Source organism: Salmo salar, chromosome ssa09 (assembly GCF_905237065.1).
Source record: "Salmo salar chromosome ssa09, Ssal_v3.1, whole genome shotgun sequence".
In the NCBI taxonomy this organism is placed as follows: Eukaryota; Metazoa; Chordata; class Actinopteri; order Salmoniformes; family Salmonidae; genus Salmo; species Salmo salar.
In genome coordinates, this window is record NC_059450.1 from 77,027,239 (window position 1) to 77,041,427 (window position 14,189).

The window sequence follows — 14,189 nt, forward strand, 5'->3', positions numbered from 1 at the left end:
GCACTCAGTTGCCTCCCAGGGTTACCCGCTAGCTAAGCAAAGAACACAGAGTCACAGTCTTTGGGTACCCATGGCGAGGACTTATCTTACCTCCTCTTGGTCTTCAGCAGGAATCAAGATCACCAACCTCCTCACATCCCTGCGAATGACGATTTTCGTGTGCATGGTAGAGTCCTTTCTCCGGGCCCTGGGAACCATGGGAGCAGGAAGACCCATGCAGGTTGTTATGTCCGCATCCCGGACAACCCCCTTCTCGTCTGGATATGTTGTAGCAACCCGGCCGAGCCGGAACTGCCCCCTCAGAGCGTTCTGTTCTGCAATCCAGACTACGTCTCCAACCTTGATACTTCTCTCTGCTCGGTGCCACTTGTGTCGTATGAACAAGTTTGGTCCTGCCAGTTCGCTCCATTTCTTCCAGAACCTGTCGACTCCAGCCTGGACAGCACTCAGCCTGCGCCAAGAGCGGGTTTCCATGTCGATTCCGTGTATGTCACCTCCCTGTCCGGTGCGCCCCAGGATAAGCGAGTTGGGGGTCAAGTACTCCACTGAGTCCTCTTGTTCCTGTGCCCTGGCGTCGATGGGTCGCTCATTAGTCAAGTTGGCTGCAGAGTAGAGAAGGGTCTGGAACTCCCCCCAGGTGTAGCAGCCAGTTGTTCCGCCAAGACTGTTAACCTCTTGGGGCTAGGTGGGACGCTAGCGTGCCACCCGTGGTGCACTCCATCAACAGCAGGTGCATTTCAAGAGCGGCAAATTTGAATCCAAATAAATGTCAAAATTCAAATTTTTCAAAAATACAACTATGTTACACCATTTGAAAGATAAACATCTCCTTAATCTAACCACGTTTTACGATTTCAAAAAGGTTTTACGGCGAAAGCATAAATTTAGAGTATGTTAGGACAGTACATTTACAAGAGTTGTGTGTAATGTTTTGTCAAGTCAAAGACAGGGTCACCAAAACCATAAAACCAGCTAAAATGATACACTAACCTTTTACAATCTCCATCAGATGACACTCCTAGGACATTATGTTAGACAATGCATGCATTTTTAGTTCTATCAAGTTCATATTTATATACAAAAACAGCGTTTTACTATGGCATTGATGTTGAGGAAATCGTTTCCCTCCAATAACCGGCAGTCAAGTCAGCGTCACAAATTAAATAATTAAAATTAGAAAACATTGGTAAAATATTATATTGTCATTTAAAGAATTATAGATTTACATCTTTTGAACGCAATCAACTTGCCAGATTTAAAAATAACCTTACTGGGAAATCACACTTTGCAATAATCTGAGCACTGTGCCCAGAAAAATACGCGTTGCGATACAGACTAGACGTCATGTTGGGGAGATCTAAAATCGAAAATACTATGTAAATAATCCATTACCTTTGATTCTCTTCATCAGATGTCACTTCCAGGTATCACAGGTCCATAACGAATGTAGTTTTGTTCAAAAAAGCTCATCATTTATGTCCAAAAATCTCCGTCTCGTTAGCACATGATGTAAGCCAGCCGGACTTCTCGTCATGAACGAGGGGAAAAAATATATTTCCGTTCGTTCAAACATGTCAAACGTTGTATAGCATAAATCATTAGGGCCTTTTTTAACCAGAACATGAATAATATTCAAGGTGGACGAATGCATAGCCTTTTATAACGTATTGGAACGAGGGTACCCAACATGAAGTAGCGCCAGGTGTCTAATGGGACATCACCGTTCCATGGCTCTTGTTCGGTCAGATCTCCCTCCAGAAGACTCAAAACACTTTGTAAAGGCTGGTGACATCTAGTGGAAGCAATAGGAAGTGCCAAAATATTCCTAAACCCCTGTGTTTTTCAATGGGATAGGTTTAAACTCAATACAACACATCAGGTATCCACTTCCTGTCAGAAAATGTCTCAGGGTTTTGCCTGCCAAATGAGTTCTGTTATACTCACAGACACCATTCAAACAGTTTTGGAAACTTTAGAGTGTTTTCTATCCATATATAATAAGTATATGCATATTCTAGTTACTGGGTAGGATTAGTAACCAGATTAAATCGGGTACATTTTTTTTATCCAGACGTGCAAATGCTGCCCCCTAGACCCAACAGGTTAAGAGCTCTTTTAAGGAGCTTAACAGCTGTCTCTGCTGCTCCATTCCTGTGTGGCGAGTCTGCAGGATGAAAGTCCCATTGCCACTCTGTGCTATTTCTGGCAGACTTGTCTTCAACAAAAGCCTTCTGCAAACAGGCCAGGTGCTTGTGTAGCTCTCTCACAGCAGGCCTGGCTCCCAAGAAGTTTGTGCCTCTGTCTGACCATAGCTTTTTGGGATGCCCCCTTAGAGCAGTGAACCGGGAGTAGGCCTGAAGAAAGCTCTCAGAAGACTGGTCATCGATGAGATCAGCATGGACGGCTCTGGAAGTCATGCAGCAATACACGACTCCCCAGACCTTTTTCTTGGTTCTTTTCTTAACAGCGTCCCTCACTTCAAAGGGTCCAAAGAGGTCTAGTGTAGTATACTCGAATGGGTTCGCTCTACTGGTACGTTCCTGAGGAAGAGCGCTCATCACTTGCCGGCAGAGCCGGGCTCTTTGCTTCTTGCAAGTGATGCACCTGTTGACCACCTTCTTCACTGTCCTCCGACCTTGCACAACCCAGGCCTTTCTTTTAGTGTGCAGCAGTGTGGCAGCCACCCCTTCATGATTCGCTTCGTGAGCTTCCCTCGCAAGCAAGGCCCCCAGCCACGACCGGAACGGGATTAAAGGTACAGCGGTTCCGTCTTCATTCCAAGACTGGACTCTACCACCACAAAGTAAGAGTCCATTGTTGTCATCTTTCATCACAACAAGGCGGTTTAAGGTCGTATCCTGAAAGTTCACGCCGTCTTGGGCTGCAAGGGCTAGGTCTTGGAAAGCTGCTGTTCTCTCTCCCACAGACAGCCTGGGCCCCCTCACCTCCCAGTTTGCTGAGCTCGAGGCTTGGTAGCTTGTCCTCAGCCAGGATTCTGCCGCTCTTCGAACCCAGGCGATTGTTCCACACAATTTAGACAAGCTATTGAATCGTTCGGGCCCGACAAGGCGCACTAGAGCTACACCCCAGGGCTTCCTCTTTGGCCTCTCTACTGCTGGAATTGGACCTTGGTCTTTCATCTGCGGTCGCGGTGCGGAGTCTTGCAAGTCTGCCCCAACATCAGTATTGCTGGGGCCTGACAATTTTTCTGCCTGAGACCTGGTGACTACAGCTGAGAACGCTCTTCTCTGCAACCTTTTAACGTCATCAGCCACGCTGGTCACTATCTCACTGGCCGTCTTCACAGGCCACTCAGCCTCAGGCCAACTCAGGAACTCTGGGCCTTGTTGCCACTCTGACCCTTCATCGAGTTCCTCAGGAGTTGCTCCCCTTGTGATGATGTCTGCTATGTTCAGGTTGCCCTCAATCCACCTCCAGTCTTCCACTGGTCCAGCCTTCTGGATCTCTCCGATGCGGTTAGCGAAGAAAGTTTGGTAGCCATAGCTATCCTTGTGAATTGCTCCCAGGATTGTTTGGCTATCCACGAAGTGGACCCAGCGTGCGACCTTGATGCGGCAGTGCTTTACAAGGTATTTTCTCAGGCGGATCGAAAAGACAGCACCACATACCTCTGCCTTAATCACGTGTCCTTTCTGGTTGAGAAGGGTAAGCTTTGCTTTTGACTCAACCAGCCTTACTACGACCCCATTCTGCGTCTCCCAACGGAGATAGAGCACCACGCCGTAGGAAGCCTCACTCCCATCTGAAAACGTGACTCCCATTGGATGGCCTATGGCTCCAGTTGGTGTGAGGCTTCTTTCGAACCTGATCTGGGCAAGTCTCACATATTCTTCGAGGAGTCTTATGGAAGCCTCTCGTAGTTTTGGTGAGAGTGGGTCATCCCAAGTGTCCTTAACTGGACTGCTTATACTCGCTTCTTGGTAAGCTTCTCTCACAAGCATAACCCCTTTCTGCTTTGCGGGTGTGGCAAGACCAATGGGGTCGTAGAATCCAGCGATCTGGCTTAGCAGCATCCGACGGGTCAATGGGTTTGGAGTTTTACCCCTGACTTCCTCTTCGCGCAAATCAACTCCTGTTCTCATCTTTCCTCTCTTCTTTGAGAAATTTACAGAGGTCATCACACGAAGTTTGTCGGTCTCTGGTTCATAGCCGACTCCAAGTGCTTTGCTCTCTTCGTCCCGCATCTGGTTGGGTAACACCAGCGTTTTGGGCACACTCACAGTTGTCTTACTGATACTGGCATCAGTTGTGGTTGCGGACCTCCCACTTTGACCTGATAAGACCCATGGCTTAAGGGAGAAGCCTCCAGCCTTTAAGATCTTTTCCACTCCTTTGGTGATTTTCTCCAGTATCTGCAAGTCATTGTGGGACGTCAAGATGTCATCCACATAACTATCTTCTACCACAACTCTGCGCTCCTCAACCATGTCTGCAAACTGGGGCAGGTTGGCTGTTTCTCTCATTGCCACCTGGGCGATACAACCAGCAGGTTTATCGCCAATGTTGACCCTGACGACAGCAAAGACTTCGATCACCTCCTCAGGATTGTCTCTCCAGAGGAATCTATGGAGGTGTACTTCTTTGTCTTCTAGCCAGACAGAGTTGTAAATTTTTTTCACATCGCCCAGTGCGGCGTACAACCCAGTCCTGAATCTCAGAAGCACGCCCCTTATCTGATTTAGGACATCAGGACCCTTGTACAGTAGGTCATTTAAACTTATTCCCATGAATTCTTGGCTACTGTTCCAGACAATTCTTACAGGGGTAGTTTTTGAGTGAGGATTAGGAGCAACTAAATGACTGATATACCACTTAGGTCCCTTCCAGCTATCGATTTCCTCCTGGGTGACTTTAACGGCAGCCCCTCTTGAGACCATATCGTGGATTTGCTCTCTGTACGCAGCCTTCCATTCCGGCTCCCTCTCCAGTCGTTTCTCAGTGTTTAAAAAGGTCGCTTCCACTGCACGTCGATTGTCAGGCAGTGTTGTGGGGTCTCCTTTCCACGGGTAAGCTGCGTCCCAGTGAGGGGAGTCGCTGTGCTTGTCAGCTTGCACGTAGGTCAGACATTCCTTTATTTTCTCCAAGTCTCTTTCCTCTCCTAGGGTCATTTCCTTGCCTCCAGGGGGGCACCTACCGCATCTGCAGCCACCACACTGAGGATCACAGGCGGCGCCAATACTGTCCCACTTAAACCATTCAAAAACTTCTTTGTTGGTAGTTGCAGTGTTTCGGAGGATTGCGTCGTCTTCTTCGACCGAAACTCCACGGGGTCCTCCCGTCTTCACGAGAATCTCTTTGTACGCCCTTGAAGCTGTTCTCATTGACCTAGCGAAATGTGTTTCAGACCTGTGCACTGCTAGGTCTATCACTTCAAAGAGGTCAGGATGCGTTCCACCAACAGTCTTCCCAAGGGGACCATCCCAGAGGACGAGGTCTCCAACTACTCTGACTGGCTGTGGGACAAGGCGACCCTCTCTGTGGCTAATCAACAGGTCAATCTTTTCGGGCCGGACCAAGTCCTTGAGTTGAACATTTGGAAAGAACTTCTGCAGTTGCTGTGGCGTGACAGCTTGGTTCACCTTCGCAACATCTTCCAAGCCGTAACAGAGGAGTTTGTGCTCTGCTATTGTACCTCTGGGAGTTTTTACTCTCAGCCTCAGGGTATACTTCATGGTAGTAATGGTTTTCTCCATCCCTCCAACACCTTGGACAATCAACTTAATGTTCTCACCATTTAGCTTGAGACGCTGTGCTGCTTTATTAGAGATATAATTAGTATCTGAAGCGAAGCGAGATCAATCAACGTACCGACTAGCTGGCCAGAGTTTGTCGTCACATCCAGTAGCATCATTATGACAGGGCACTCTTTTGGCTCACAACCAATGCTAGCACACACTTTTGTCGTGATCTTATTTGAAAAGGCTTCTTTGAACTCTGCTCGCACCTCTGGAGAAAGTTTGTCAAGGAGCTCCTCCTGTTTGTTGGTTAGTCCAAGCCCCCTTTTCCCCAATTTTGCGTCGCTCTGCTCTCCGCTCTTTTCCTCTTTCTTCTTGATCTGTGACTTTGGACAGAGCAAGTAATTGTGGTCTGAAGAGCCCTCTTTCTGACAGTCATCCTTTGAGCATAGATACTTTTGTGTGCAGCCGCCATCGTCACCATGAAGGCGCAAGCACTTAAAGCATGCTCCTGCTCTCCTAAGCTGAGCCTTCTTGCCTGTCAGATTGAGCTTCTTGAAGACCTTGCAGGCGAACAGCCTACCTCCATGCTCGTTGTCTCCACATGTGATGCATGAGCTTGGTTGAGCGCCCTTTAGGGTGTTTCCTGATGTGGCTCTGGTGAATGCCCTCCTTTCTTTTTTCTTCTCGCTCGACCTCTCAGTATTGTCCGCCGGGCTAGGCTGTAGCTGGTCTAGCTCCTCAAGAATGTCCTCCTGCTTCTTCAAGTATTGCAGTAGACAGTCAAAGTGGTTGCGTGGTGAAAACCCGCTTCCAGGGTCATTTTTGTGTGTTATCCACTTTTCTTTCAGGGAGTCAGGAAGCTTACTTTCAATCGACTGCACAACCACTCGGTTCTTCACAGCATCTTCCTCCCCTAAGACTTGTAGGTCACGAAGAGCTCTCTCCACGGCTTGAATCAGTTCAATTGTCTTCCTCGGATGGTTTCCTTTGATGGGGCAAAGTCCTTGCACTTCTTGTGCAATCAGCAGCACTATTTTTGGCTTATTTCCGTACTTGTTGTCCAGGAGCCTGAACACGTCGTTGGCGGATCCACAGCTGGACAATACGAGGTCCCTCTTGACTTTTTCATCTAGGCTTCCCAAGAGATGGAATTTTCTCACATTTTCCAATCCATGAGGGTTTCCCAGACGTTGCAAGTCCTCCCATTCAGCTTTCCAGCGGTAGTAATCCCTCATATTACCAGCAAACATGGGCAAGCGTGCACATTCTAGGCTGATCTGGGGCCTGTAGTTGTAAGTCCCAACTGGCTCCTCCTGCTCCACAATTTTCACTTTTCCCAGTTTCCCTTCGTCGTCGGATTGAGAACCGCCTATCCATGCCCACTCATCCCACAGTTTTTCACACCTTTTCTTCAACTTCCGGATCTGGTCCTTTGACTCTGTTGCCTTGGACCGAGGGATCAAATCTTTCCACTCATCCAATCCTCGTTCGAAGTTGTTGATCTCCCGTTCCAGGTTCCTATGAATCAATTCACATTCCCTCCTGGTCATATGGTGGTGATCGGTGTCCTCGGCCTGGTCCACGGCTGATCCAGCCTCTTCAGTGAGGGTGGTAATCTCCGCCTCAGCGAACCTTGTCCAGAATCTGATCAGGATGACTTGTTCAGTTTCATCAAACTTACAGTCACATTCTGCTGTTTTTCCGTCAATGTTTTCCGCCTTCTTTTTGGCTTCATCATCGTCCACTTCTCTCAGGGCCGTGGCATACTCAAACCCTGCATCTCTGACTCTGGAGTGATCCACTTTAAAGTTCCTCCACTCACTTTTCATTTCACTTTCCCCCAGTGCACTAGCTCTGGAGGTGAGGTAATTGGCTCTTCTAGTGAACTCAGTCTGGGCTGCTGACCGCTTCTGTTTTAGCCTCTCCAGCTCCTCCTCTGATGCTGCCATCTTGCCAACTTTCTAGCGTTTAACTCAAGCGCAAGTGTTTTCTGCCAACTGGGTTTTAAATAGTCCTTTAACTGTAGACTCTATCCCCTTCTTGGCTTTCACTCAGTAATGATTTGCTTAGTAAGTCAACAGATGAGCAGACAGCTTTATGGGTGGACTGTTTGCTTATCAGAAGTTAGTCTCGTGACGAATGTTCTAGCACTTGCATTATCCATGTAAAGGAGAACCGTGGTTTATGACTGTTCGGATTTTCGTTATTTAGCCCTCCGAAAAGGCTCACCAGGAAGCACACAATGTCATGACTCGTGTTTTGTCCTTAATTTTATTTTAAATCAAATGACCACAGGTCATAAAATTGAAATACAACAAACAAGTAATGACAATATATTATTCAGATATATTATTTAGTATAATAATAATAATACATCAAAATAAGCCTGCAACACCATCAAAGATGTGGCGAATCTGGCTTAAAACAGCACCGACTACATCACCCAGAATGCCCAGCGCCAGAGGAGCATGCGCACAGTGACTCTGCCGTCACAGGTTGCTATGGACGCTGTCACAGGACACAGAACCCATGCCACCACATGCCTCGTCCAAAGGATTTACACACAAACGCAACATAATGCGGCACTCCACCATGGATCACCGAACCAAACCACCGCTATCACCACCGCCACCAGAAACCAGCAGAGTGCTCCGAACAATCAGCACAATGCAAATGGCTGATAATAATAGCCTAATGCTATATAGCATCTGGGTCGCTGAGCTACCGCACCCAGCGAGCTACAAGTTACTCCCGGCCAACTAACACCAACACAGTGAGGTAAACGTTCAGTGCACAAACATATAAGTGACTTAAACATCAATGCTAGACTGAGTAGTTAGCAGTTACATACCAACGGGCTGTGTGCTCCTGATGATCGTCTACGGGGAAGTGATTACCAGGTGCTGTAATTTAAGTCTCTAGTGAAGCTACGCATGCGCACATAACGTAACATATTTGAGCATCTAAGAAACTTAAAGAAATCACTCATTCCCCATTTAATTGAACACATCAGACCCATTTGCTTCTCTTTTATCTATTTATATATATATTGTTTTCTTTTCCTGAGTGAGCTAGAAATCTCAACAATACTCCTCCTATAAACAGCCCCCTAAACCCCATACTACAGTGAGGGAATAAAGTATTTGATCCCCTGCTGATTTTGTATGTTTGCCCACTGACAAAGAAATGAAATGTCAAAATTGTTATAAATTGATTTGCATTTTAATGAGGGAAATAAGTATTTGACCCCCTCTCAATCAGAAAGATTTCTGGCTCCCAGGTGTCTTTTATATAGGTAATGAGCTGAGATTAGGAGCACACTCTTAAAGGGAGTGCTCCTAATCTCAGCTTGTTACCTGTATAAAAGACACCTGTCCACAGAAGCAATCAATCAATCAGATTCCAAACTCTCCACCATGGCCAAGACCAAAGAGCTCTCCAAGGATGTCAGGGACAAGATTGTAGACCTACACAAGGCTGGAATGGGCTACAAGACCATCGCTAGGTGAGAAGATGATAAAAGTTGGTGCGATTATTCACAAATAGAAGAAACACAAAAGAACTGTCAATCTCCCTCGGCCTGGGGCTCCATGCAAGATCTCACCTCGTGGAGTTGCAATGATCATGAGAATGGTGAGGAATCAGCCCAGAACTACACGGGAGGATCTTGTCAATGATCTCAAGGCAGCTGGGACCATAGTCACCAAGAAAACAATTGGTAACACACTACGCCGTGAAGGACTGAAATCCTGCAGCGCCCACAAGGTCCCCCTGCTCAGGAAAGCACATATACATGCTCGTCTGAAGTTTGCCAATGAACATCTGAATGATTCAGATGACAACTGGGTGAAAGTGTTGTGGTCAGATGAGACCAAAATGGAGCTCTTTGGCATCAACTCAACTCGCCGTGTTTGGAGGAGGAGGAATGCTGCCTATGACCCCAAGAACACCGTCCCCACCGTCAAACATGGAGGTGGAAACATTATGCTTTGGGGGTGTTTTTCTGCTAAGGGGACAGGACAACTTCACCGCATCAAAGGGACGAAGGACGGGGCCATGTACCGTCAAATCTTGGGTGAGAACCTCCTTCCCTCAGCCAGGGCTTTGAAAATGGGTCGTGGATGGGTATTCCAGCATGACAATGACCCAAAACACACAGCCAAGGCAACAAAGGAGTGGCTCAAGAAGAAGCACATTAAGGTCCTGGAGTGGCCTAGCCGGTCTCCAGACCTTAATCCCATAGAAAATCTGTGGAGGGAGCTGAAGGTTTCGAGTTGCCAAACATCAGCCTCGAAACCTTAATGACTTGGAAAAGATCTGCAAAGAGGAGTGGGACAAAATCCCTCCTGAGATGTGTGCAAACCTGGTGGCCAACTACAAGAAACGTCTGACCTCTGTGATTACCAACAAGGGTTTTGCCACCAAGTACTAAGTCATGTTTTGCAGAGGGGTCAAATACTTATTTCCCTCATTAAAATGCAAATCATTTGAAAACATTTCTGAGATGCGTTTTTCTGGATTTTTGTTGTTGTTATTCTGTCTCTCACTGTTCAAATAAAATTACCATTAAAATTATAGACTGATCATTTATTTGTCAGTGGGCAAACGTACAAAATCAGCAGGGGATCAAATACTTTTTTCCCTCACTGTATCCACCATACGTGGTGTTACGTAAGCAATACTATTGCAATGTGCAGTGCATCTTATTAGGAACATCTGTCCGTCATACTGCACAAACTTGTTCTGTATGACTCAATCACATCCGATATGACATTTCTTAAAGCAACAGCAACCCAATAGTGAATAGCATAGCTGAAATCCACTTTTCTGAACACTTGAGTACCTGACTGTTTCTGCGTGCAGCAACATTATGTCATTGCATTGGCAATAGAACGACAAGGTGCCATGACTGGCATGTGCCCTACATACTTCCTCTTGGAGTCTTTGTGCTGCTGTCAGTGAGGCCTGTGTGTGGAGGGAGGGAATGAGGCAGTTTTGTCAGTGAGTCACTGAACATTGCATGATAAAAAGAAAGAATTCTTTCAAAAGAAGGAGAATAACCCACCTCTCTAGAGTTCCTGTCTGTTCTCTGCTGTCTCTGATCAGTTCTTCACCACCATGGCATTCTCTGGGACGTATGAGCTTGAAAGTCAAGAGAATTACGATGAGTTTCTGGAGGCAATTGGTAAGTCAAACTCTAAAAGATTTGTTTATGTGTTTAATGTGTTTGAGTCAAACTAAAAGGTTTTAATTAGATGTGTATGTCATTAAGCTCAATCTTTCCCCATTAATCTCTCCCACCGTTCACTACCGTAGCTCTACCCCTAACCACAACCCTAATTCTAATCCTAACAATGACCCTAACTCTAATCCTAACACTAGCCGCAACTATCAATCTAATCCTAACCCTAACCCATATCTTACCCCTACCCTTACCCTAACCCCAACCTTAACATATAACCCTTACCGTACCCTCTGTACTTTTCCCCCAGGGTTTGCCAATGCCAAGACTGACTTCAAAGTGATAACAGAAGTGCTTCAGGAGGGGGACGATTTTACCTGGTCACAGATTATTCCCAACTGGACCTTGACTAACAAATTCACCATCGGAAAGGAGTGTGAGCTAGAGAGCATGCTACGCTCTAAATTCGTGGTGAGTGAATAAATGAATGAATAAATGAATGAGTGTGCTCTTTAAACTCATGGAATAGTATTCAAAGAGATACAGCGTATGTACTGTACTTTGCATCTGATTGTGATTCACGTGCTGAACTCTTTTTGTCCCTCTTAGACAACCGTCACCATGGAAGGAGGCAAGATAATTATTCCGTTCCCCCAGTATCATTTCACTGCTGAGATCAGTGGGGACAAGCTGATCATGGTAAGAGAAAGAGACTGAGACAGAGAGAAAGAAAGAAAGAAAGAAAGAAAGAAAGAAAGAAAGAAAGAAAGAAAGAAAGAAAGAAAGAAAGAAAGAAAGAAAGAAAGAAAGAAAGAAAGAAAGAAAGAAGGAGGAGCGTGATTGAGTTAGTGAGTGATTAAAGGAAAGAGACATATAAAGAGGGAGACTGTTGTTTATACTTATATGTGACATACTGTACAACAGAATGGATATTTTAATTCCAATACTCTGATAAAACCTCTCTCCGTGTTCTTTTCTCCTTTCTCTGTTATACAGCTCTGTACAACCGCCGGGGAGAAGGGTGTGACCATGAAGAGAATCAACAAGAGGATCTGACATTAAAAATGTAACGTGTTGAGGCAGAGCTCTTCTATGTGTGCTGTTACTGGAAACCTTGTTCCCGCTACCTCGTAAACTACCCGTATTTTACTGTTTCACCTCCAGAAAGATCTGGATGACTCATACCACCTGGATCACCCTTCCAGTACATTTCCAGCAACGGTCCCCTGTCCAACTTTAATATAAAAAGAGATACACCAAACAATCTATGCAACTTCCTGGTATTCAATGTTTGAAGTGTGTCAATGGAATCCATGAACTACCTTCATGTGAATAAAGTAATGTCTTATTTCTTTGTACCAGCTGATCATGTAAAATAAAAGTAAAATTAACATGCAAGAGAACACCAGACTCCTTGCCAAGGCAGCTTTCTTTGTTTTAGAATCATCCTGAGCTCCGCTGTTGCAGTAGAGTAACAGTTGCAGTCCGTCTCCCCCTACTGCTTATTAGGAAACAGTGCAGATGTGTTTCTAGCTCAATAAGGCTTAGTGAAGAGACAGGCCGCTTTGGGCCCTCTTGCTGTTTCTCTTCAATGGATGTGGAGCCGTTCACTCCGCGGGCTTGGAGATCTGGAGGGCCAGACAGAAGGCCGATCTATGCCATCTCATTACATTTGGGGAATCATAACATAACTCACCTCACTGCCTTCCTCAACCATGTTCTTGGATAACCCTTGTAAACGATAGAGGTTATATCATCATATAGGTCTATTTTCTATATCTGGTTTAGACTTGTATTTTATTTCCTGTTAGACTCCTATTGTCATATTATCTTTGGTGCATTGTGATTATTTTTATATACTGACAAACACACATCTACTGTAGAGTACAATTATGACAACACATATTCCCTCTGTACTACGAGGTAAAACCTTTGCGATCTAACATCTTCGTTGAACGTACAGTTGTTTTTACATTGTACAATTCCGATACATCATGAGGTGGTTCTTACCAAGTAACTCCGTGAACTTATCGACATTTCCCTGGCTCTCCATCTCATGATGGCCGCTGAGGGCCATGGCCGTGCTGCGGTGTGGAGCGATGAGAAGAAGACGATGATGACGAGGTGCTCAGAGCAGACAAGTAACTAGGAGTGCTTCCTTAAATACAACAACCCCCTGTTGACAGTCGCCCCAGTTCCCTTCCCTCCCATGATCACACACCCTGCCTTCAGTTCCTACAACACAAATATGTATTAAAATTAATATTAACATTGATAAGCCTGTATGATTTTATTCAAAGTGATTTTATAGTCCTCACTGTGGGATTATGAATCTCCATTAAAAACCTTCATGAAGGCCTCCCGAGTGGTGCAGTGGTCTAAGGCACTGCTTTGCAGTGCTAGCTGTGCCACTAGAGATTCTGGGTTCGAGTCAAGGCTCTGTTGCGACCGGGAGACCCATGGGATGCACAGCGTCGTCCAGGTAAGGGGAGGGTTTGGCTGGCAGGGATGTCCTTGTCCCATTGTGCACTAGTGACTCCTGTGGTGGGGTGGGTGCAGTGCATGATGACACGGTCTCCAGGTGCACGGTGTTTCCTCCGACACATTGGTGCAGCTGGCTTCCGTGTTAAGAGGGCATTGTGTCAAGAAGCTGTGCTGCTTGGTTGGGGTGTGCACAGCTACTCTCCTAGTCACTGGCAGTTAGATGATGAATCCAATCCAGAATTTTGCTTCAAACAAAGAAAGGCACATTTCTCAAACAGTCACCCAGGCAATCTATGATGGTAATATTTTTAAATGTAGCGATAACACCACCTCTCTACAGAGAACAGCACCTCTCTCTACAGAGAACAGCACCTCTCTCTACAGAGAACACCACCTCGCTCTACAGAGAACACCGCCTCTCTCTACAGAGAACAACACCTCTCTCTACAGAACAGCATCTCTCTCTACAGAGAACACCACCTCTCTCTACAGAGAACGCCACCTCTCTCTACAGAGAACGCCACCTCTCTCTACAGAGAACAACACCTCTCTCTACAGAGAACGCCACCTCTCTCTACAGAGAACACCACCTCTCTCTACAGCCCTCTACTCTGACCTCCCCTTATGTCATTCAGTGGCAGATATGAGATGAAGATTTAGAAGAACCAAGTGGTGTTCCTCAAGCACTTTGGTCAGTACCAAACCTATCATTTTCAAAAACAGAAAACAACATTTGGAGAAGTTATTCTATGTAAACCTCTGTTGGAACGAGCTAAACTAACATTTTAGATAACATGTATTTGATAATTGAATTCACTGAATGT

The 14,189-nt window shown here is 45.9% G+C and overlaps 1 protein-coding gene across 1 annotated transcript; it reads left to right on the forward strand.

The window, feature by feature from the left end:
- The first annotated feature begins 10,507 nt into the window (after positions 1-10,507).
- LOC106611950 (gastrotropin) lies at positions 10,508-12,284 on the forward strand. The gene is made up of 4 exons (XM_014212652.2): positions 10,508-10,884; positions 11,192-11,352; positions 11,491-11,580; positions 11,878-12,284. Exons 1-4 carry the CDS (start codon positions 10,818-10,820, stop codon positions 11,935-11,937), a joined length of 378 nt encoding a protein of 125 aa, XP_014068127.1. The 5' UTR covers positions 10,508-10,817; the 3' UTR covers positions 11,938-12,284.
- Positions 12,285-14,189: the final 1,905 nt, after the last annotated feature.

Excerpts from the sequence above, each read along its gene's own strand:
- LOC106611950 (XM_014212652.2), top strand. The coding sequence starts at position 10,818 with ATGGCATTCTCTGGGACGTATGAGCTTGAAAGTCAAGAGAATTACGAT. Across the intron at positions 10,885-11,191 it reads TGAGTTTCTGGAGGCAATTG|GGTTTGCCAATGCCAAGACT; the intron begins GTAAGTCAAACT and ends CTTTTCCCCCAG. Across the intron at positions 11,353-11,490 it reads TGCTACGCTCTAAATTCGTG|ACAACCGTCACCATGGAAGG; the intron begins GTGAGTGAATAA and ends TGTCCCTCTTAG.